General features: G+C 41.0%; 1 protein-coding gene across 2 annotated transcripts in view; it reads right to left on the reverse strand.

Annotated features, from left to right (window-relative positions):
* The window catches only part of XYLB (xylulokinase), a 370041-nt gene that overhangs the window by 27309 nt on the left and 319953 nt on the right, over nt 1-22779 (reverse strand). For both annotated transcript variants that reach the window (XM_044293861.1, XM_044293862.1), the window contains exon 17: nt 22045-22132. In XM_044293861.1, coding sequence (XP_044149796.1) covers nt 22045-22132 — 88 coding nt within the window. The remainder of the gene's footprint in view (nt 1-22044; nt 22133-22779) is intronic.

The raw sequence follows: 22779 nt of genomic DNA on the forward strand, positions 1-22779 counted from the left end.
ACCCAGTACTTTCATGCAATCGTCCCCCCCCCAATCTACGAGACAACTTGGTAAGGGCAGACCTGGGCTCCGAGACACGTCTACCTAGACAGATCTTTTTACAGACCCAGAGGAAAGGCACATTCCCATGCCTTACATGTTCCCAGTGTTCTAACGTACAGAAAGGTTCCCAATTTACACACCCCCACACTGGCAAAACGTTTAATATAAATGGCTTCTTCACCTGTGACACTGATTTTGTCATCTACCTCATAAAATGCCCCTGTGGAATGGCTTATGTAGGAGAAACTACCCAAAAAGCACGAGACAGGATTTGTCAACACAAATCTACGATTCGGAGGAAAAATTTACTGCTACCAGTCCCGGCGCACTTCGACAAACATAAACATTCTATATCCCAATTAAAATACCAGATAATAGAACAGGTACCTTCACCCCGCAGGGGGGGTAATAGGATCAGAAACCTCAAATTCAGAGAGGCTTACTGGATTCATACACTGCAAACGCTCCATCCAAAAGGAATGAACAAAGAATATGAGATCCAATGTTTATTATAATGCAGTTATGTATGAATGTCCAATTATCATATTAACTCTTATTTTTCCTTTTTTCTGACAGGCTTCCTGATCCCCACCTCTTGGACCACATGCCGTCTACTGTATCCTTGATCTATATTTCTTATTCAGTTTACATTCAATACAATATCAAGTAGCTATATACCACACATTAGTGCCGTTCATACATACCACTTACATCTCCTTATCTTACATCATACCGTATTACATTAGTTCTAAAATATACACTACACCATATTACCTGATTATATATTAATACATTGGTCATTTACATCTTCCATTAACATTATCCCTCATATATAACCATATTATATCATGTCCATATCTTCCTTTCCCTTCTATTATCCAATCCTTATAATCCCTTATTCTTTTGTTTCTTTTTCAAGTCCCCAGTGTTGTTTCAGATGTCTGCATCCAACAGACCGACTCACTTCCGGTCGTTGGAACGCAGTCACGTGACCCGATGCGTTCCATTTGCCGATTCACTTCCGGCCAATGGACCGCACGGCGTCACACGTGCTCCATCTCCCAGGTCCGCCCCCCACGCATGGCGCGCTCTCTGGCACACATTTAAAGCAGTGGATCGCACTGCTATGGGCACACACCTCAAACCACTGGTGCTGACAGCACCTGATCTACCTGTGTGTCTTTCCCTTTCATCTCCAGCGGCAATGGTAGGTCCTCCTGAGTGGGGATTAGGCTCCCTATTTATCTGATTAATATGTTATCTCTATCACCATATTTGGAATTATCTGTCTGATATATTGTCCTTTTTCATATGTTGTCTTTATCATCATACCTGTGGCTATTAATCTGAATCTGTAACTCATTAGAAAGGGGCATTATACTTGAATTAGAGGACCCTGCTTATATCTGTTTTTTCCTTAATTTTATTCGTCAGGAATCATCGCATTGTCATGAATATTCGAAGTTATGCGCCAGTATAATGTTATGTAGCTGCTGAATTGTAACCCTATACTAGATGATTTCTCATTAATTATCTGCTTGCCATTTTTGTCATTTTTTTTCTTTTTTCTTGATTTTGCTTCTTTTTTCTCTCTCCTTTCACTTTTATGTCTCTTTTGATTTATTGTCGCCTTTGGTGTACCACACAAGTTTATGTATATGCCTTGTACAAGTATGTATGTGTGTATATATATATATATATATATATATATATATATGACACTATTACTCTTTGTTCCATAGTGTCTGATGAAGGCTAATATAGCCGAAAACGTGTTCACGTGTATGTCGCATATCACCTGCAAAAAATAAAATTGCAACCAAAGTATACCTCTCACTGCAGTGATTTTTATTATACTAAATTCTGGGGTGGGAACCCTATGCACAGCGGAGAAAACCCGGTGTGAACCAATTTTTTCTACACAGGGGTCGGGCAGGTGCACGGCCAGAGCCTAAGTGGGAAGTTGGAAAAGGTGTGTGCGATTATGTCAAAGGACGCACCAGAATTGTTTGAGTGGCCTTCCGCTTCGGGTCCCTCTTCATCCCCTGTATCTGCACCCTCCTAACTCTCTACTGTGTGTACCCCCAAAGACACCACCACCACTCGAGTCAGAGGAATTATTTCACCATCCATTCTCAGACTTTACTGATGCGCAGTCATTCTTGGCATCGGATGAGGAAGAGGAGGCATCATGTATCTGGAGCGAGCCATGCATGGTCACATCTTGCGCCCCCAGGACTCCTTGCTGACGGTCAGCGGCGACACCACCTGCCTGTCAGACATCTGATTTGTGACAGCCCAATGCGCTTGAACTCCACCTAGCAACGTGCTGTTAACAACTACCTGTACGAACTCCACAGCAGGACAGGCACTGGGGAGCTTGGTTTCTTTTCTCCGCGCCAGTGGCTGCTAATGCGCAGCGCATGCAGACTTCTGCGGTCATTTGATGAGATCACCAAACTGGTCAGTCGCAGCCAGGGTGCCATCAGTGACATCATACCTTACGCTTCTTTCTGGAGCGTGCATTGCGTCGTGTCATTGATCAAGCCGATGAGGAGCAGGAGCTGGAAGATGAAGAAGTCGCAATGCTGAATGGATTCCCTGGGGGGCTACTCCATCTGAGACAAGTCAGCAGGAGTTTGAAGAGGAGTCAGAGGAGGATGGTTGCTGTGGAGCGGAGGAGGAGCAAGAAGAGCAGGCTTTGAGGGGGACTTTAAACTTTTGGGGGATCCCTGGTGTTGTCCGTGGCTGGGGGGTCGAGACAGAGGACGACATTCTCCTGGGCAATGAGCAGGAGCCAGGGCGCTCCACTGCTTCCAATTTAGTGCAAATGGGGGCCTTCATGCTCCAGTGTTTGAAGAGGGACCCCCGTATAAACAGCATAAAGGGCAGAGGAATTTCCACCCACAGAGAAACAGGTGTGGGTACCAATCCTACTGCACCTGCAAGAAGACGGAGGTTTGAAGATGCGTTGGTCAGTTCGGATATGAGACCATTCTTGCAAACAACCCATTGACAGCCGCCTTCCTGATCCAGCCTCAGGGAACGCCTAGACTGACAGTTGTCTGACTACATCGGGTTAACGGCTGATGTGGACGCTCTGAGAAGCAAGGAACATCATGACTACTGGGTGTGCAGGCTTGATCTGTGGCCAGAGCTGGCACAAATTTCCATGGAACTCTTGGCTTGCCCCTCGTCGAGTGTCCTGTCTGAAAGGACGTTGAGTGCAGCAGGGGGGATCGTGACCTATAGACACACTCGCCTAGGTCATGACAGTGTGGACAATCTCGCATTTCTAAAAATTAATGAGGCATAGATCTCGTATGAATTCAACACCTGAGACGACCACGTGTAATTGAATTTCCTCATGCCAGCCCACACATATCCGCCACCACCCAAACCAAAAATTGTCGTTGTCATATGGATATATGGAGGCATAAAAGGCCTTTTCTGTCAGGGGAATATCTAATTTTTGGGGCCTATACTCCACTGACCTACAGTAAAATTGTTATTCAGTGACCGCCTAATGTCCCTCCAGCCACATAATCATTTGTTCTTTTCTGTCAGGTGAATGCCTAATTTTTGGGGCCTGTACTGGCCTACAGTAAAATTGTTATTCAGTGACCGCCTAATGCACCTCCAGCCACATAATCACTTGTTTTTTTCTGTCAGGTGAATGCCCAATTTTTGGGGCTTGTATTCCACTGGCTAAAATACTTTGTTTTCTAGGCTCCAGCAGGGCACATTTTTGAGAGTTTCCTTTTAAGAAGCATAACAATGGCCCCTGATTAAAATACATATTATTTGGGTGAATTCTTGCCATTGATGCCCTTCTGGTATGTCACTGGCCATGTTGTGGGACTATTTGTACACTTCTAGTAAGTATTTGGTGGCTGCAAATATTACCTGAAGGTTTTTCAGGTTCGCCTGCCATTAATGTGAATGGGGCCCACCACAAACGCGCAGTTCGTGAACATTTTATCGTGAACGGGCGTTCACGAAACGTCCCGGACGATGTTTGTCCATCACTATCCATAGCCTTTAAATCAACTTGCCATGAACAGTGTTACTCAGTGGAGACCACTAGTCACGTGCCGCTCCATCAGTAGCCATGTTGGAGAAGGATTCTTGTGGATACAATGGATGCCGGCTGTCAGCACAAGTGGCCAACACTGCATAGCAGGGGAGCCAACACAGTTGCTCTTGTTACAGCCTATTAGTAAGTTGAGTATAGTGCTCTTTATAGCACATTTCTAAAAGTTAACCATGTGAATACCAAACATATGTAGCCGTATACCTGTCATTACAGTCCAGGGTTGCAGGTGGTTTAGGTCCACTACCCCTTACAAGTTTATTATATTCTCACAACCTTAGCCCCACGTTGTACAGCATAATGAAAGATGATGCTACTATTCACTGTCACACTGGGGCTTACCGGACAAACTAAAATAAAATATTTTGAGGGTCCATCCTCAATTTATACAGAACATGTGCACATTTATCCCTTTTACGGCACTGTATTCTCTGGGACACTGGTCGGCCAAGTCTGGCACTACAGATATTTATGTACAAATTGTGAAAATTCTTTCATTTTAATATGTAAATGAGGAAGGGGTTGCAGTCGCATGCCATCTCATTATACATGCATTTTTCAAACAAGAAACATGACATTTATATGCAGATGTATGCCATCGTGCCTTATTTTCTTCTTATTTGGATGCTGACCACATTGACCTGTTCTGCTGCTTACTGTCGAGAATAACACCAGGAATCGGAATGATTAAAGAAAACTTCTGGTAGAAGGACACCATTAATGAGGGAATAGCAAGCAAGGTTACTTGGGAATTAGGAGGCTGTTTGTGAAGAAAGATAACCTGGCTTTCTTCAAGCAATTGCTCATTCCTACAAATGAGTGCTCCTTCTATAACCATGCCATGGGTGCACTTGCTCCTCCCAGAGTAACTTCAAAGCCACCTGTTTATTCCACTAAGCTTGAACTCGTCCACACATATGCTGATAACTGCTTTTACAGCTAGCAACAACTGCATGTATCAAACTCAAATTTTTAGGCATTTCGCTACACAGACTGCACACATATTTTTCAGTCACTACTAGACAATCCAGCTGGTAGAAAATAAAAAATAATTTGCAGATCTTGACGTTTATTCAGGCTTCAAACTTTATGGATTTAAACAAAATGAAACACTTATACATAAAATGTAAATTTTTTTAAATAGTGACAGTGCTGTGAAAGACAGTGTGCCGTCTCACACTCTCTTCCCTGGTTTCTGATATTTTAAAAGGGTTCTCGGAGACCAGGAGACCCTTTTGATATTGCCAGGCAATAGCACTGACCTCCCTTTCTCCACTGCCTCTGGTAGCCGCTGGACTGGAAGTATGATGTGACATCTACATCCATGCCACCTATACCAGCCAATCACTGTCCTCAGAGGTGGTAGCAGTCACAAGCTCTGCCTCACCTCTTAGGCCATTTGAGTCCTTTTTTTTTTATCAAAAGGGGTTCCCAGTCTCAGTTACTCAGTCTCAGTACCAGCTAAGTGTAAGAACCACTTGAAAATTACCAACCTTGTAACTATGTTTGAGAGGCAGTAGGCTGTACTACAGTGTGCTGCACGTGTGGAATTTCCAGCATGCAGTGCTGCTCCCTGTCCTGCCCAGCTGACAGCAAATGCAAAATACATGGGCGGCCTGGAGCTGGATTATACTAACACTGCTCCTGATGATAGACTGCGCAAATAGGGCAGCTGAGAAACGCGTTGAGTGGACTCAACATTAGGCATGGATGAAGTACAATGAGAAGTCATAGGGGCTTGATGATAATATTTAGGCTTGATTGGTGGCTACAATTGCATACTATACCAATCATCCCTGATCAGAATTCTCTGTAATAAGCCCTGTATGACCTGATAACTAACAGATACACACCTAGTGAAACAGTGTATCTGAGGTGCTGTGGTGCAATTGTGGAGGAAACAGTGTATCCCCTGGCACACACCCCTGCTCAGTGGTACTAATGGGAATAGTGGCTGAATATACACTCACCTAAAGAATTATTAGGAACACAATACTAATACGGTGTTGGACCGCCTTTTGCCTTCAGAACTGCCTTAATTCTATGTGGCATTTATTCAACAAGGTGCTGATAGCATTCTTTAGAAATTTTGGCCCATATTGATAGGATAGCATCTTGCAGTTGATGGATATTTGAGGGATGCACATCCAGGGCACGAAGCTCCCGTTCCACCACATCCCAAAGATGCTCTATTGGGTTGAGATCTGGTGACTGTGGGGACCATTTTAGTACAGTGAACTCATTGTCATGTTCAAGAAACCAATTTGAAATGATTCGAGCTTTGTGACATGGTGCATTATCCTGCTGGAAGTAGCCATCAGAGGATGGGTACATGGTGGTCATGAAGGGATGGACATGGTCAGAAACAATGCTCAGGTAGCCCGTGGCATTTAAACGATGGCCAATTGGCACTAAGGGGCCTAAAGTGTGCACAGGAAACATCCCCCACACCATTACACCACCACCACCAGCCTGCACAGTGGTAACAAAGCATGATGGATACATGTTCTCATTCTGTTTACGCCAAATTCGGACTCTACCATTTGAATGTCTCAACCGAAATCGAGACTCATTAGACCAGGCAACATTTTTCCAGTCTTCAACTGTACAATTTTGGTGAGCTTGTGCAAATTGAAGCCTCTTTTTACTATTTGTAGTGGAGATGAGTGGTACCCCGTGGGGTCTTCTGCTGTTTTAGCCCATCTGCCTCAAGGTTGTGCGTGTTGTGGCTACACAAATGCTTTGCTGCATACCTCGGTTGTAACGAGTGGTTATTTCATTATGTATGCCTATGTATGCCTATGTATTTCAATGTACACAGGGTAAAACTTAATTTCCCCTAAGGTGGTCCTTAAAATGGATTGAGCACTTGTTGCTAGGTTCCAACCAGACCATAGCTGATTGCTGGGTTTCCCAGCAGCAAGACAACCTATGGTTAACTTATTTTTGGAGACTCTCCTAACAAAATGGTATTATCAAAAGTGGACAACCCCTTTAAGTAGATTGCTTTAGCTTTCTGGGTTTTCCTGCTGGATATTCTTATGGTCATTGCTCATCTGCCAATGGTTGCTGATTGTGAAAAGGTTGCATCTAACGAAAGTTTCCCATAATACCAAGTTCAATCAACCAAACTAATTACATGTTAATCTGATTGAGTTTAACCTTGCTTTGGAATCATAGATCAGCCTGAAACAGTTAATTGTACTTGATCAGTTTTTAAATATTGTAGAAGTGAAGATTGATTAATGAGGAGAAGCAAATATTGACAAGAGAAAGCCAAGGTCACCTTATTTCTCCAAGGACAATAAATCACACTGTTATTTGGAGGAGGGTTTAATACACACATTGTTCCCGCACTTCCTGATCTTGTATTCATAGTACAATTTTATTAGCAGTTCACAAAGCCCATTATTAAATCTCGAATTGAGAAGACAAAGCAAACAGGGCTAGAAAACTGCAGGAAATGAATGTGCTGAGCGTCATGACTTCTAAAGAAAACTATTACAAAAGTAGCAAGTATAGAACACAATGGATTTATAGATCACAACTACAGTATTCAATCTATAGGAGCTGAATGACAGAAAAAACTATTAGAAATATTCAATGAATGCTCCATTATAATGTATTCCATTATTGTAGGCCCTTGTATTTCAGACATATAAGTTGTAAATTCATGTTTCTCTGAATTCACTATATTGTTATCAGAATTATATGTAGGGAAATATTACTGGTGCATAAACTCCCAGGATTAAAGGAAATCTGTCACCAAGAAATTCACTGAAAAACTAGGCACTATGCTTTGAAAGACTAGATGAGCTGAATGTAATAAAAAGGAACTTTTAATACATATGCAAATTAGCTGTTAAATGCACCAAGGGCAGACCCAAGTGACTCTGTGCACCCTTGCTCCTCCTGCTTCCTCTGCCAGCTCCTTCCTCTCCTTGAGTGACTGGGCCAGGCTAGATAACAATGCAGGAGGAGCAAGGGTGCACAGAGTCACTTGGGTCTGCCCTCGGTGCACTTAACAGCTCATTTGCATATGTATTTAAAGTACTTTTGCTCCAGAATGAAGTAACAGATCGCTAAGTGAAAGGCATCCTTAGATTCAGCTGAACTGAACATCTGTCTTACATGTACAGTGCTGGTCGGGTCTTTAAAGATGTCGTCCACTTTTGAGTGGAACAGGCACCGTAGCTGCCTGGTGTCAGCTGTTTTACACAGCAGACACCCGAAGACAATGTCTGTGATAGGCGATAATGCTGAGAAACCTTCAGGGAAGTCACGGCACTCTCAATCTTGCATCAAATCCTAGTGTTTATTCACACCGAAAAATACAGCAACGTTTCGACACACAGGTCTTTCTCAAGCTACATGTGTCGAAACGTTGCTGTATTTTTCGGTGTGAATAAACACTAGGATTTGATTCAAGATTGAGAGTGCCGTGACTTCCCTGAAGGTTTCTTTACATTTGAGAGGTCTCTGAGGCCGGGACCTAACGCCACGAGCACCGCCGCCAGAACACAGACTATTTGTTCCAGTAAGTGATGCTGTCCTATTTCATTTTTTATGTTCAGGCGATAATGCTGACCACAGACATTTCACCCCTCAGATGATGTGATCAATTGTGACCATGGCATCTGAGAAGGCTTTCCCCTGGAAGAACTGCTCCAGAGCAAAATGTTAAAAATAAAAGACATTCATTCAAATTTAAATCACCCCCTTTGCCCATATTATAAATAAAAATAAACAATAAAAAATAAAGATTATTTGCATTATCGTACCCCAAAATGCCCAAACTATTAAAATATAAATGCTGTAATGGTAAAAATATATAATAAAATTAACATGGCATATTCACTGCCTTTTTTGTGACTTTCCCTTCCAAAAATTGATCAAAAGTCATACACACTAAACAATGGTATCGCTAAAAAGTACAGATCACCCCGAAAAATGATCCCTTTTTACACAGCTCTGAAGACCGAAATATAAAAACATTGGGGTCAGAATATGGCAATGCAAAGAGAAAAATATTTTTCCCAATGATTCTTAAGGGAAGGTTGAATGTGGTGTCTGAGCTGCAACCAGCATGTTATAGAGCAGATGTAGTGGAGCAGATTGATACATAGTTTTGTGGGAAAGGATTCAGTAATTCATTGCAATTCCTGCTCATTCTGGGCTTTGAAGTGAAGGAGGCAGTCCTATCATGATTTAATATATGCAAATGAGCCTCTAGGAGCATTACTATACAATGAATAGGGCATTTGAAAGTATTGAAAGTATCCCAGACCCATACTGGTGAAATTTTTACTATCTAAGGATCGAGATGAAATATTATCTGATGCAAGAACCTCGGAAAAATATTATATACAGGGGGCAAAGATCAAACTGTTTCCAGATTACTCATTTAGCACTAATGCGCAAAGAAGAGAATATATATCGGTCAAAAAAAGATTAAGGGAGGCAGGCATAAAGTATAGCTTACTCTTCCCGGCGAAATTAAGGGTGGAATATAAAGGCAAGACTTCTTTTTTTCAGACTCCGGAGGAAGTCAGTGAATGGGCGGATGGAGAGGGTCTTTGAGGCTGGTGGGGGGGGGAGCGATAGGAGTCACGCTAAGTTATGGAGTCGCCCGGACTGCCGACCAGCAGAAGGGGGGACTATATTGATGGGAGGGTACATATGGGGGGGTGGGGGGGTGGAGAATTTTTTTTTTCTTTTCTTTTCTTTTTTTTTTTTTCTTTTTCTTCTTTTTTCCTCCTCCCCTTCTGTTAGATGGTTAGGATCATTTCGCTGAATGTGAGGGGGCTCCGTGAGAGGGTTAAAAGATATGCTATCCTTGAGTGGATGAAGAGGTTTCTGCCTGCCATCATCTGCCTCCAGGAGACACATTTGGATAAGGAATCAGTAAGATGGCTAGAGAGGGGATGGGTAGTGGCGGGATATCATTCTGTATATACCACCTACTCCAGAGGGGTCTCAATTTTGGTACACAATAAGATTAAGTTTGAATTTTTGGCACGTGAGGCCGATGACTATGGCAGATATCTCTTTTTATATTGTTATTTAGAAGGGATTAAAACTGTAATTGCAAATATATATATTCCACCACCATATAAATCAGATGTTTTGTATCAATTGTATAGATTTATGCTAAATAAACAGGAATGTATGTTGATTGCGGTGGGCGATTATAATGCGGTTATGGATCCACTCAGGGATAGGACATCTAACAGAGGGGGAGGAGTACAAAATGTAGATTTATGTAAGGTAGCTCATGAATTCAATTGGGTAGATGTTTGGAGGGTTCAGCACCCGGATGAAATTAGATATTCTTGTTATTCAAAAACACACCAAACTTGGTCGAGAATAGATATGACCTTTGGAAATAAAAATTTAATGTCCCAAAATAGGATTACGACAAAATATATACCTATGGCCCTGTCAGACCACAATGCAATGGTAGTTGAGCTGGATTTGAACAAAGATAATACTCTGTCGGTGTTTAAATTCAACTCTCATTGGCTGCCATTGATTTCAGACACAGAGAGTATAACTGAGGAATTAAAAACTTTTTTTATGGAAAATAACGGTTCTGCCGGTAGACTTGTGGTTTGGGACACTTTCAAGGCTTTTTTGAGGGGAGTTTTGTTTACAAGGGTAAATTACTGGAAAAAAAGAACTAGAGAGAATGGGAAGGAATTGGAGAAAAAACTGCAAGAGGCAGGAATGGCAAGTATGAGAAATCCTACTGCACTAAATAAGAGAGCCTGGGAGGAAGAACAGGAAAAGATGAAGATATATCAATTAGAGAAAAGCAGGAAAGAATTGCTCTTTCAAGGCATCCAACTAGCCTCGGAGGGTGAAAAGGTCGGTAAAATATTAGCAAACATAGTGAGAAATCAAAAAGGGAAATCATGGATAGGTGCAATCAAAGATAAAACGGGCAAACTAATCACCACACCCGAAGGTATTAAAAAAGTGTTTTGGGAGTATTTCCTAGAGCTATATAAGTCCAGGGTACAATACTCAAAACAAGAGCTAGATTTATACTTGGATGAGATTGCCTTTAGTAGGATATCTAAATCCCAAAAAGAATATTTGGAAAAAGAAATAACGGTGGCAGAAATAAATCTAGCGCTGGGGAAGGTTAAATCCGAGAAAGCACCGGGCGGGGACGGGCTCCCCTTTGAAATATACAAAACCTTTTCCCAGGTTCTGGTACAAGAATTAAAGTTAACATTGGATGAAGCTCAAAAATTGGGCGACCTACCGAACTCTATGAAGGAAGCAATTATTACACTAATCCCAAAAAAGGGAAAAGAACCAACAGATCCCGGTTCATACAGGCCAATATCCCTGTTGAACACGGATGTTAAAATTCTTGCAAAAGTCCTAGCTGACAGGCTTTCAAGGGTCATTAAAGTAATAATAAATAAAGATCAGACAGGATTTATACCGGGTAGAACAATATACTCCAATATAAGAAGGCTATTCCTCAATATTGAAGCCAACAGATTGGATGCAGGGGAGAAAGCGATACTCTCACTGGATGCCCAAAAGGCATTTGATTGTATTGAATGGGAGTATTTATGGGCAGTATTGAGGAGAATTGGTATAGGGGAAGGATTTATAGGGTGGATTCAGTTAATATATTTAAATCCTAGGGCTAGAGTGGTGGTGGATGGGAGCTTGTCCCTGCCTTTTGCCCTATTTCAGGGCACTAGGCAGGGATGCCCTCTCTCCCCACTGCTATTTGCCATTGCAATTGAACCCCTGGCAACCATAATAAGAAATGATAAGGAGATCAAAAGTTTCCAATACGCGGGCGGAGAAGAAAAATTGTTAATGTATGCGGACGATATATTACTTTTTTTGCAAAACACTGGGGATCAGTTTAATAGAGTGATAGAGATAATAGATAAGTTTGGGTTCTTTTCTGGTCTAAAGATAAATTGGGGGAAATCACATATGTTATTATTAGGAGATAGACAATTACAGGGAGATACACGGGTGCATGTTCTCAAAAAACATGAAAATTTTAAATATCTCGGCATACAAATCTCCGGAAATATAGAAGAATATGAAAAACTAAATGTCCTTCCCTTAGTAAAAGAACTAAGAACTAAAATACATATATGGAAAAGACTGCCTATGTCAATCCAAGGTAGGGTAAACCTAATAAAAATGGTTCTTCTCCCAAAGATACTTTATGTGCTTCAAAACGCTCCAGTGAGAGTACTGCAGACTACCTTCAAATTATTTGATAGACTAATGGGGGACTTTATTTGGAAGGGTGCGATCCCTCGGATAAAGAAGGAAGTCCTTCAGCTTCCAGTGCAGGAGGGAGGATTAGCGGTCCCCAATTTGTTTCTGTACTTTCTAATAACTCAATATGGGAATATAAAGGGTAGTTTAGATAGTCAAGTGGGTAGGCAAGAATTAAACAGATGGGGGTGGAAAGAGGGAGGTAATCACTTAGAGGTGTTGGAGTCCGGTTTTTTGGGGAAAAAAAATTCTGAGAATAGGATATTAAATCTAATAGAACACGTATGGGGGGAAATTAAAAAGATATTGGAGATTAAAGGGTTTTTGAAATACACACCGATATGGAAAAATCTTTATTTAAAAGAATTAGAAACAATAAGGGACTATATAGACTGGGGAAAAAAAGGAATGATATATTTAGATCAGATCTTTGAGGAAGATAAGCTGAAGGACTTTAATACAATGGTGCTGGAATTTGGTATCCCCCATACTGATGCATATAAATATCTTCAACTTAGGAATGCACTGCGGATAGTGGTACAGGAGGATAGGTACAGGAGGGAAAAATCAGACAGGTTGGATAAGTTTACTACAGTAGGGGAAGGAGGAGGAACAACCGCAAGGAGATATAGGCTTCTGATGGAAGGTAAGAGAAAAACGATTACAATGCTTGCTGTAGGAAAATGGGAGAAGGATCTAGACTCCCTCACAGAAGAAAATTGGAGAGATGCTCTTAAAAATTATGCGACAATCTCGGATAGGGGCTCACATAAAATCTCACAATTCTTTATAGTGCACAGACTACACCGATCTCCATGGATGCTGAAAAGAATGGGAGTGAAAGCAACAGATAAGTGTCCAAAATGCTGGGAGGAGAGAGCTGACTTAATACACTGCTTTTGGAGATGTCCCAAGCTCCATAGATATTGGACAGAAATAATGGAAACCGTGCTTTTGCTTTTGAAGGTTCGGCTGCCCAGGGATCCAATAATTTGTATCCTAGGGGCAACTGAACATTTGAAGCTAAATAAAAAAATACGACTGGTTTTGAATAAAGTATTATTCCAGGCCAGACTACTTATACTAAGGAAATGGATAAAAGTAGACTTACCGACGGTGGGACAGTGGAGAAAAATGATAGATAATTTAATTAAAGAAGAACGAGTGATGAAGAATCACAAAAAAAGGTCATTAAATCTCGACCAGGTATGGAAAAATTGGCTACTTTAGTGTTGGAGGTGTTAAATTATTATTTTTTTTTTTTTTTTTCGCGTCCCCACGAGGAGGGTGGGGGGGGAGGAGGGAGGGGAAGGGAAAAGAAAAGGAAAAAGAACTGTAATTACCATGTTTAGTGTTAGAGTAATGTGTTTTCTCCATTTTTATGGATTTGTTGTTTATGTGAAAATCAAATAAAAAAAAAAAAAAAAAAAAAAAAAAAGAAAGTATTGCAATAAAAATATTGTTCAGTTCCAAAAATGATGTTTCGATACGGGCAAATGAGCCTCTAGGAGCAACAGGGGCGTTGCCATTAAACCTAGAGTCTCAGCTCTCTCTGCAACTGCCGCGCCCTCTCCACTTTGACTGACAGGGCCAGGCATGATGACGTTTACACTGCCTGGATATGTTAATAAAGCAGAGCCTCTAGGTGTAATGGCAATGCCCCTTTTGCTCCTAGAGGCTCATTTGCACATATCGAAACATCATTTTTGGAACTGAACAATATTTTTATTACAATACTTTCAAATGCCCTATTCATTGTATAGTAATACTCTGTATGATAACCATTTTAAAGCGTACCTGAGTTTTCAAAAAAGTTTAAATAATAGCTGTGCTTCTTTGTACAATCGCAACTGTGAAGGAATATGTCTTTTTTGGACTTCCCTAATGCCTTTTTCTGCCATATTATACCCTATTTTCAGCTGCCCAGCTAGATGCATTTCTCTCACAAGCAGGAGGTGTCTCCACTCTGTGGAATATGCCAGTACTGTGCTTCTGTCATGTACTTTCCCTTGATGCCCACTATATTTGTATTCAGCTCTGCACCTCAAGGAACAGATAAGGAGGGTAAAATCACACTTACAGAAAGACAGGAGGCTCCTTTAAATTCAGAAGCAGTGTAGAACCCATTCTTTTATCGCGCTCAGGATCTCGGCTAGCTCTTGCACGCCCCAACTTCCTGTAAACAGTCTTCTGTGTCTCTGTTATTAGGAACAGATCTTGCCTGACAACAGGCAGTGGACTGCAAATAAGGTGGAAGTGAGATCTCTAGTGGCCATGATTTTACAGCTTTATTTCAGGTGGAAATGGAATTGTGTGAAAGTACAGTGATTGTTTAAGCCCAATAATCCTAGGCTGGAGCGTAGGAAGGGCTCCTGGGACACTGGTTAGGGAGAGCAAAGGACAGATTAGGGTTGAGCGAACCTGAACTGTAAAGTTCGGGTTCGTACCAAACTTTAGGATTTTTGGACCCCGGACCGAACCCGAACATTTCAGTAAAAGTTTGGGTTCGAGTTTGGTGTTCGTCGATTTAATGGCGCTTTTTGAAAGGCTGCAGATCAGCCAATTAACAAGTGTTTAACTAGTGTGCCCTTAGAAGCCATCACAGCCATACCTACTAATGGCATGGCTGTGATTGGCCAGTGCAGAATGTGACCCAGCCTCTATATAAGCTGGAGTCACGTAGTGCTGCACGTCACTCTGCTCTTACTAGTGTAGGTATAGGATGCTGCTGCTGTGAGGGAGAGAATAGGAAAGAATCAATCTGATATCAGAACTTGTTGTTAACTCTGCAATCTACAGCAATTTTTTTTTTGTGGGTGCAGTGCTACATTTTTGTACCCTGCCCTGAGCCCAGGGACACAGAAAAATAAGTTTTATCCGTCTGTTAGTTAGGTGGGCGTTGGCGGCCATTTTGTGCAAGTTCAGTGCACCAGCTCTGCATATGTGCCAGGGACAATAATTTAATCCTGTTCTTTTAGTTCAGTGGGCAACATATACCCATTTTTTAAGTGCACCTGCACTGCATATGTGCCAGGGGAAGGGAAAATAATAATCCATCTGTGAGTTCAGGGACACAGTGGGTGACATATTCACATATTTTTCTGTAAAATACAATCCAAGTAAATCCATCTATTAGTTTCTGTGGGGACAAATAATTTTTTTGCTGAAAAGTACATTTGCGCCCTGCACTGCATTTGTGATAGTGAAAGAAAATCAGTTAAATCCATCTGTTTAATTGTGGGTGAAAAAAAATCATATATTTTTTGCCATAAAGTAACTTTGTGGCCTACACTGCAAATCTAATAGTGAAATAAAATCTGTAAATCCATCTGTTTAAGGGCTCGTTCACATGAACGTTTTTTGCGTTCCGTATACGGTACTTTATTGTGTTCCGTATACGGTCCGTATACGGAACCATTCATTTAAATGGGTCCGCAAAAAAACTGGAATGTACTCTGTGAGCATTCCGTTTCCGTATGTCCGCAATTCCGTTCTGCTAGATTTTGAGTCTTGTCCTATTCTTGTCCGCAAATCACGGTCTGTGGCTCCATTCAAGTCAATGGGTCCACAAAAAAAACGGAACACATACGGAAATGCATCCGTATGTCTTCTGTATCCGTTCTGTTTTTTGCGGTACCATCTATTGAAAATTTTATGCCCAGCCCAATTTTTTCTATGTAATTACTGTATACTGTATAGGCCGAACGGAAAAACGGAACCAAAACGGAAACACAACGGAAACAAACAACGGATCCGGAAAAAAACGGCCCGCAAAACACTGAAAAAGCCATACGGTCGTGTGAAAGAGGCCAAACTGTGGGTGAAAAAAATCTTTTTTTTTTTCTTCCATAAAGTACCTTTGCGGCCTTTGCTGCATTTGTGACATTTCAATAGCGTTAAATACTGCTGTTATATTCTGGTTTTAAAAAAACACCAATTTTTTGCAAGATACTACATTTGTGGCCTTTGCTGCATTTCCGACAGCAAGCGTTAAATACTGCTGCTATATTCTGTGTAAATTCTGTTTTTATTCAATTTTAACAGGTAAAGGTAATAATTGTTACAAACAGTGCAGTCAAAGGTTCTGTACAGCAATAAGTGATCCACTGCTGTACAAGAATAAATCACAGTTAGCAAACAGTAACAGTGGGAACATAAAGGAAAAATGCACAATACGTATGAGCTCATGTCAAAAATTAAAGAGTTCTAACATATAGCAAATGTACTTGTCAAGTTAACCAGATTTAGACAATATTTACTCAAAGCATGTCTAAGGTATCAGATGTTTCAATGATAAGACTACGTACGACCGAAGCAGTTTCGACAGAACCAGACTGATAGTTTAATAAAATGAGAGGAAGGGAAGGAATAGGAGGGGGAGGGAAGGAGGGGAGGAAGGTACAGTATATTCTGGTTTAAAAAAAACACCCATTTTGTGCAAGATACTACATTTGCGGCCTTTGCTGCATTTGTGCCAGTCCAATACAAGCGCTAAATACTGCTTTTATATTCTGGTTTAAAAAAAAACACCTATTTTGTGCTAGATACTACATTTGCGGCCTTTGCTGCATTTGTGACAGTATAGTACAAGCGTTAGATACTGCTGTTATAGTCTGGTTTTAAAAAAACACCCATTTTGTGTAAGGTACAACATTGGCTGCCTTTGCTGGATTTCCGACAGTCCAGTACAAGCATTAATTACTGCTGTTATATTCTGGTTTTAAAAAAACACCCATTTTGTGCTAGATATTACATTTGCGGCCTTTGCTGCATTTGTGACAGTCCAATACAAGCGTTAAATACTGCTGTTATATTCAGTTGTTTTTTTTTTAAACACCCATTTTGTGCTAGATACTACATTTGTGGCCTTTGCTGCATTTGTGACAGTCCAGTACAAATGTTAGATACTGCTGTTATATTCTGGTTTTAAAAAAACTCAAATTTTTAGGAAGATACTTCATTTGCGGCCTTTGCTGCATTTCCGACAGTCCAATACAAGCGTTAAATACTGCTGTAATTATTTATTTATTTTAAACACCCATTTTGTGCTTGATACTACATTTGGCGGCCTTTGCTGCATTTCTGACAGTCCAATACAAGCGTTAAATACTTTTTTTTTTATTCTTGTTTTAAAAAAACACCTATTTTGTGCTAGATACTACATTTGACGACTTTGCTGCATTTCTGACAGTCCAATACAAGCGTTAAATACTGCTTTTATATTCTGGTTTTAAAATAACATCCATTTTGTGCAAGATACTACATTGGCGGCGTTTGCTGTATTTCAAACAGTCGAGTACATGCATTAATTACTGCTGTTATATTCTGGTTTTAAAAAAATACCCATTTTGTTCAAGATACTACATTTGCAGCCTTTGCTGCATTTTTGACAGTCCAATACAAGCGTTAAATACTGCTGTTAAATTTATTTTAGAAAAAAACACCCATTTTGTGCTAGATACTACAATTGCAGCCTTTGCTGCATTTCTGAGCGAACCCAGACATACCTCCATTTTCACCCCAGCAGCCCCCCTGACTTGAGGATCGGAGCAGTCCATGCTTCGATGCTCTCCTTTGCCCTGCGCTAAATTGCACAGGGCAAAAGTATTTTTAGGAGGTCCGTGATGTACCGGGGATCTCCATAGGGCTGCCAGGAAGCCCGGTGACGTCACCGGCACTGATAGGCGGGATTTAGCGCTGCCCTAGCCAGTAAAACGGCTAGGACAGCGCTAAAGCCCGCCCATCAGAGCCGGTGACGTCACCGAACACACTGCCGGGTGGAAGTTTCCGCCCGGCAGTGTGTTATGATAAACAAAAGAGCCCTTGCCCTGCGATCTAGTCCAGGGCAAGGGAGCGCATCGGAGCATGAGATGCTCCAATGCTAGCTTCAGGAGTGCTACCTGGGTGTAAATAAGGGTATGTCCGGGTTCAGCTCTGAACCTGGACAACCCTTTAAAATACTGCTGTTATATTCTGGTTTTAAAAAAAAACACCCATTTTGTGCACGATACTACATTTGCGGCCTTTGCTGCATTTCTGACAGTCCAATACAAGCGTTAAATACTGCTGTTATATTCTGGTTTAAAAAAAAACAAAAACATTTTGTACATTTGTGGCCTTTGCTGGATTTCCGACAGTCCAATACAAACATTAAAAACTGCTGTTATATTATGGTTTTAAAAAAACACCCATTTTGTGCAAGATACTACATTTGCGGCCTTTGCTGCATTTCCAACAGTCCAATACAACCAGTCAATACTGCTGTTACATTGTTGGTTGACAAATTCAAATTTTTTGTGACCGTGAGGTAATTGTATTAAATTCGCCTGTCACACTGTTGTGTGACCTCAAGAAATGTTTTCTCTTTATGACATTGGCACAGCCTTACTGTCAGTGAACTTAATTGTTGACTATTGGCAGTTACATTGTCGCCTGACATAAACCATCTGTTCGTTTGGTGGGTGAACGCAAAGAATAAGGAGAGCATCAAATAAGGGACGTGGCCCCGGTCGTGGTTCTGCTGGTATTGGTGGAGCTCCTGTTGCAAGGAGAGGACGTGGTCGATCTGTGCCAGCTACACGCACAAGTAAAACACCTTCCTCAGGTGCGAGTAGGCGACAGAACATTCAGCATTATTTGGTAAGGTCAACATGGTGTAGCAGTATGTGTGCACACGCCTAGAAATTTGTCTGTTACATTGTTGTGTGACATTCACCAATTTTTGGCTGTGATATACCCCTGCTCTACCTACTGGACAGGGAAATACATTTCACTAATTCATCTGTTACATTGTTGTGTGACATATTCCAATTTTGGGCTGTGATACAGTTAGGTCCATAAATATTGGGACATCAACACAATTCTAAAATTTTCAGCTCTATACACCACCACAATGAATTTGAAATTAAACTAACAAGATGTGATTTAACTGCAGACTGTCAGCTTTAATTTGAGGGTATTTACATCCAAATCAGGTGAACGGTGTAGGAATTACAACAGTTTGCATATGTGCCTCCCACTTGTTAAGGGACCAAAAGTAATTGGACAGAATAATAATCATAAATCAAACTTTCACTTTTTAATACTTGGTTGCAAATCCTTTGCAGTCAATTACAGCCTGAAGTCTGGAATGCATAGACATCACCAGACGCTGGGTTTTATCCCTGGTGATGCTCTGCCAGGCCTCTACTGCAACTGTCTTGAGTTTCTGCTTGTTCTTTGGGCATTTTCCCTTCAGTTTTGTCTTCAGCAAGTGAAATGCATGCTCAATCGGATTCAGGTCAGGTGATTGACTTGGCCATTGCATAATATTCCACTTCTTTCCCTTAAAAAACTCTTTGGTTGCTTTTGCAGTATGCTTTGGGTCATTGTCCATCTGCACTGTGAAGCGCTGTCCAATGAGTTCTGAAGCATTTGGCTGAATATGAGCAGATAATATTGCCCGAAACACTTCAGAATTCATCCTGCTGCTTTTGTCAGCAGTCACATCATCAATAAATACAAGAGAACCAGTTCCATTGGCAGCCATACATGCCCACACCATGACACTACCACCACCATGCTTCACTGATGAGGTGGTATGCTTAGTATCATGAGCAGTTCCTTTCCTTCTTCATACTCTTCTCTTCCCATCACTCTGGTATAAGTTGATCTTGGTCTCATCTGTCCATAGGATGTTGTTCCAGAACTGTGAAGGCTTTTTTATATGTCATTTGGCAAACTCTAATCTGACCTTCCTGTTTTTGAGGCTCACCAATGGTTTAGATCTTGTGGTGAACCCTCTGTATTCACTCTGGTGAAGTCTTCTCTTGATTGTTGACTTTAACACACATACACCTACCTCCTGGAGAGTGTTCTTGATCTGGCCAACTGTTGTGAAGGGTGTTTTCTTCACCAGGGAAATAATTCTTCGGTCATCCACCCAGTTGTTTTCCGTGGTCTTCCAGGTCTTTTGGTGTTGCTGAGCTCACCGGTGCGTTCCTTCTTTTTAAGAATGTTCCAAACAGTTGTTTTGGCCACGCCTAATGTTTTTGCTATCTCTCTGATGGGTTTGTTGTGTTTTTTCAGCCTAATGATGGCTTGCTTCACTTATAGTGACAGCTCTTTGGATCTCATCTTGAGTGTTGACAACAACCGATTCCAAATGCAAATAGCACACTTGAAATTAACTCTGGACCTTTTATCTGCTCATTGTAATTGGGATAATGAGGGAATAACACACACCTGGCCAGTGAACAGCTGAGAAGCCAATTGTCCCATTACATTTGGTCCCTTAACAAGTGGGAGGCACATATGGAAACTGTTGCAATTCCTACACTGTTCACCTGATTTGGATGTAAATACCCTCAAATTAAAGCTGACAGTCTGCAGTTAAAGCACATCTTCTTTGTTTAATTTAAAATCTATTGTGGTGGTGTATAGAGCCAAAAATGTTAGAATTGTGTCGATGTCCCAATATTTATGGACCTGACTGTGTACCCCTGCTCTACATAGTGGACAGGGAAATACATTTCACTAATTCGTCTGTTACATTGTTGTGTGACATATCCCAAATTTTGGGCTGTGATATACCCCTGCTCTACATAGTGGACAGGGAAATACATTTCACTAATTCGTCTGTTACATTGTTGTGTGACATATCCCAAATTTTGGGCTGTGATATACCCCTGCTCTACATAGTGGACAGGGAAATACATTTCACCAATTCATCTGTTACATTGTTGGGTAAAATTCACCAATTTTTGGCTGTGATATACCCCTGCTCTACATTGTGGAAAGGAAAATACATTTCATGAATTCGTCTGTTACATTGTTGTGTGACATATCCCAAATGTTTGGCTGTGATATACCCCAGCTTTACCTAGTCGACAGGGAAATACATTTCACTAATTTGTCTGTTACATTGTTGGGTAACAAATGCATCTTCACTGCGCCTGCACCGATTACGGCGCAGGGAGCAGTCCGACAGTCACTGCGCCTGCGCCGAATAAAGAAGCACATGGCACAGGTGCTAGAATTCGGCCGAGATGGAGAGAAGTAGGCTGTCAATCTAGAGCAGAGGGGCGGGCTGGAGGGACGCACTGGGCGGCAGAAATAGTGAGTAGACGGAGCCTCTAGGTGCTGAAAAGACGCCCCTATAGCACCTAGAGTTTCATTTGCAAATCAATAAAACTACGTTTTTAAGCTTAACCGCTCCAGACAAAGGTAATACATGAGCATGGTTAGGTACAGCAGACACTAGCAGATCGCTAGTGTCAGACAGCTAAATAGGTGAAAATCTGGTGGTAGAAACCCTTTAAATTGTAGAATTTTTCCAATCAAACTCCCTCTTATATTTCAACCCTGTATTTTCCAATTGCCAATTTATTCCAACAATTACTATGCATTACAATGTTAATTTCACAGTCAACATCAGTTAATTACCATTCTCCCTGCACAGTTTATGAGCTTTCTTCAGACCTAACAATGCTGCTCATTTTGGGCTTTGTCATTTGCAGACATATTTATACTAAGAAAACAAACATAGCTCTGCACAAAAGATTGACTGAAATCTGCTGGTGTGACAAGCGTAACAAGCGGGCTGTGTACCGCAGAAGGATTAGATAGCAATAAGAAAATCAGTAATTTTTAATGAGCCTCCTTACCATGAGCTGCTCGATACGCACATCCCAGACAGGCAGAGTTAGCTGTGGCAATTGTGTGCACCGGAGCATTGAAAATATCTGACAAAACCTATACATGTAATAGAAAGATGAAGATAACATCAGTTTGCATTACAATATGATATTACTGGGATTAATTGCAATAATATACCACGCACCAGATTTTTTATTTACGCTCTTTCTATTTCTATGTTTTTCTTGTGAAGTGGTCTAATAGCACACCCACTTTTCTGTCACTTGTTATTTTATATTTTTATATTATTTTAATATTTGCTGCTTTAGTTTCACATCCTTTGTAAACTAACAGAATTTTTTTATATTTCAATATAATACACTACGTGCAGAATTATTAGGCAAATGAGTATTTTGACCACATCATCCTCTTTATGCATGTTGTCTTACTCCAAGCTGTATAGGCTCAAAAGCCTACTACCAATTAAGCATATTAGGTGATGTGCATCTCTGTAATGAGAAGGGGTGTGGTCTAATGACATCAACACCCTATATCAGGTGTGAATAATTATTAGGCAACTTCCTTTCCTTTGGCAAAATGGGTCAAAAGAAGGACTTGACAGGCTCAGAAAAGTCAAAAACAGTGAGATATCTTGCAGAGGGATGCAGCACTCTTAAAATTGCAAAGTTTCTGAAGCGTGATCATCGAACAATCAAGCGTTTCATTCAAAATAGTCAACAGGGTCGCAAGAAGCGTGTGGAAAA

This window comes from Bufo gargarizans, chromosome 5 (assembly GCF_014858855.1).
Source record: "Bufo gargarizans isolate SCDJY-AF-19 chromosome 5, ASM1485885v1, whole genome shotgun sequence".
NCBI lineage: Eukaryota > Metazoa > Chordata > Amphibia > Anura > Bufonidae > Bufo > Bufo gargarizans.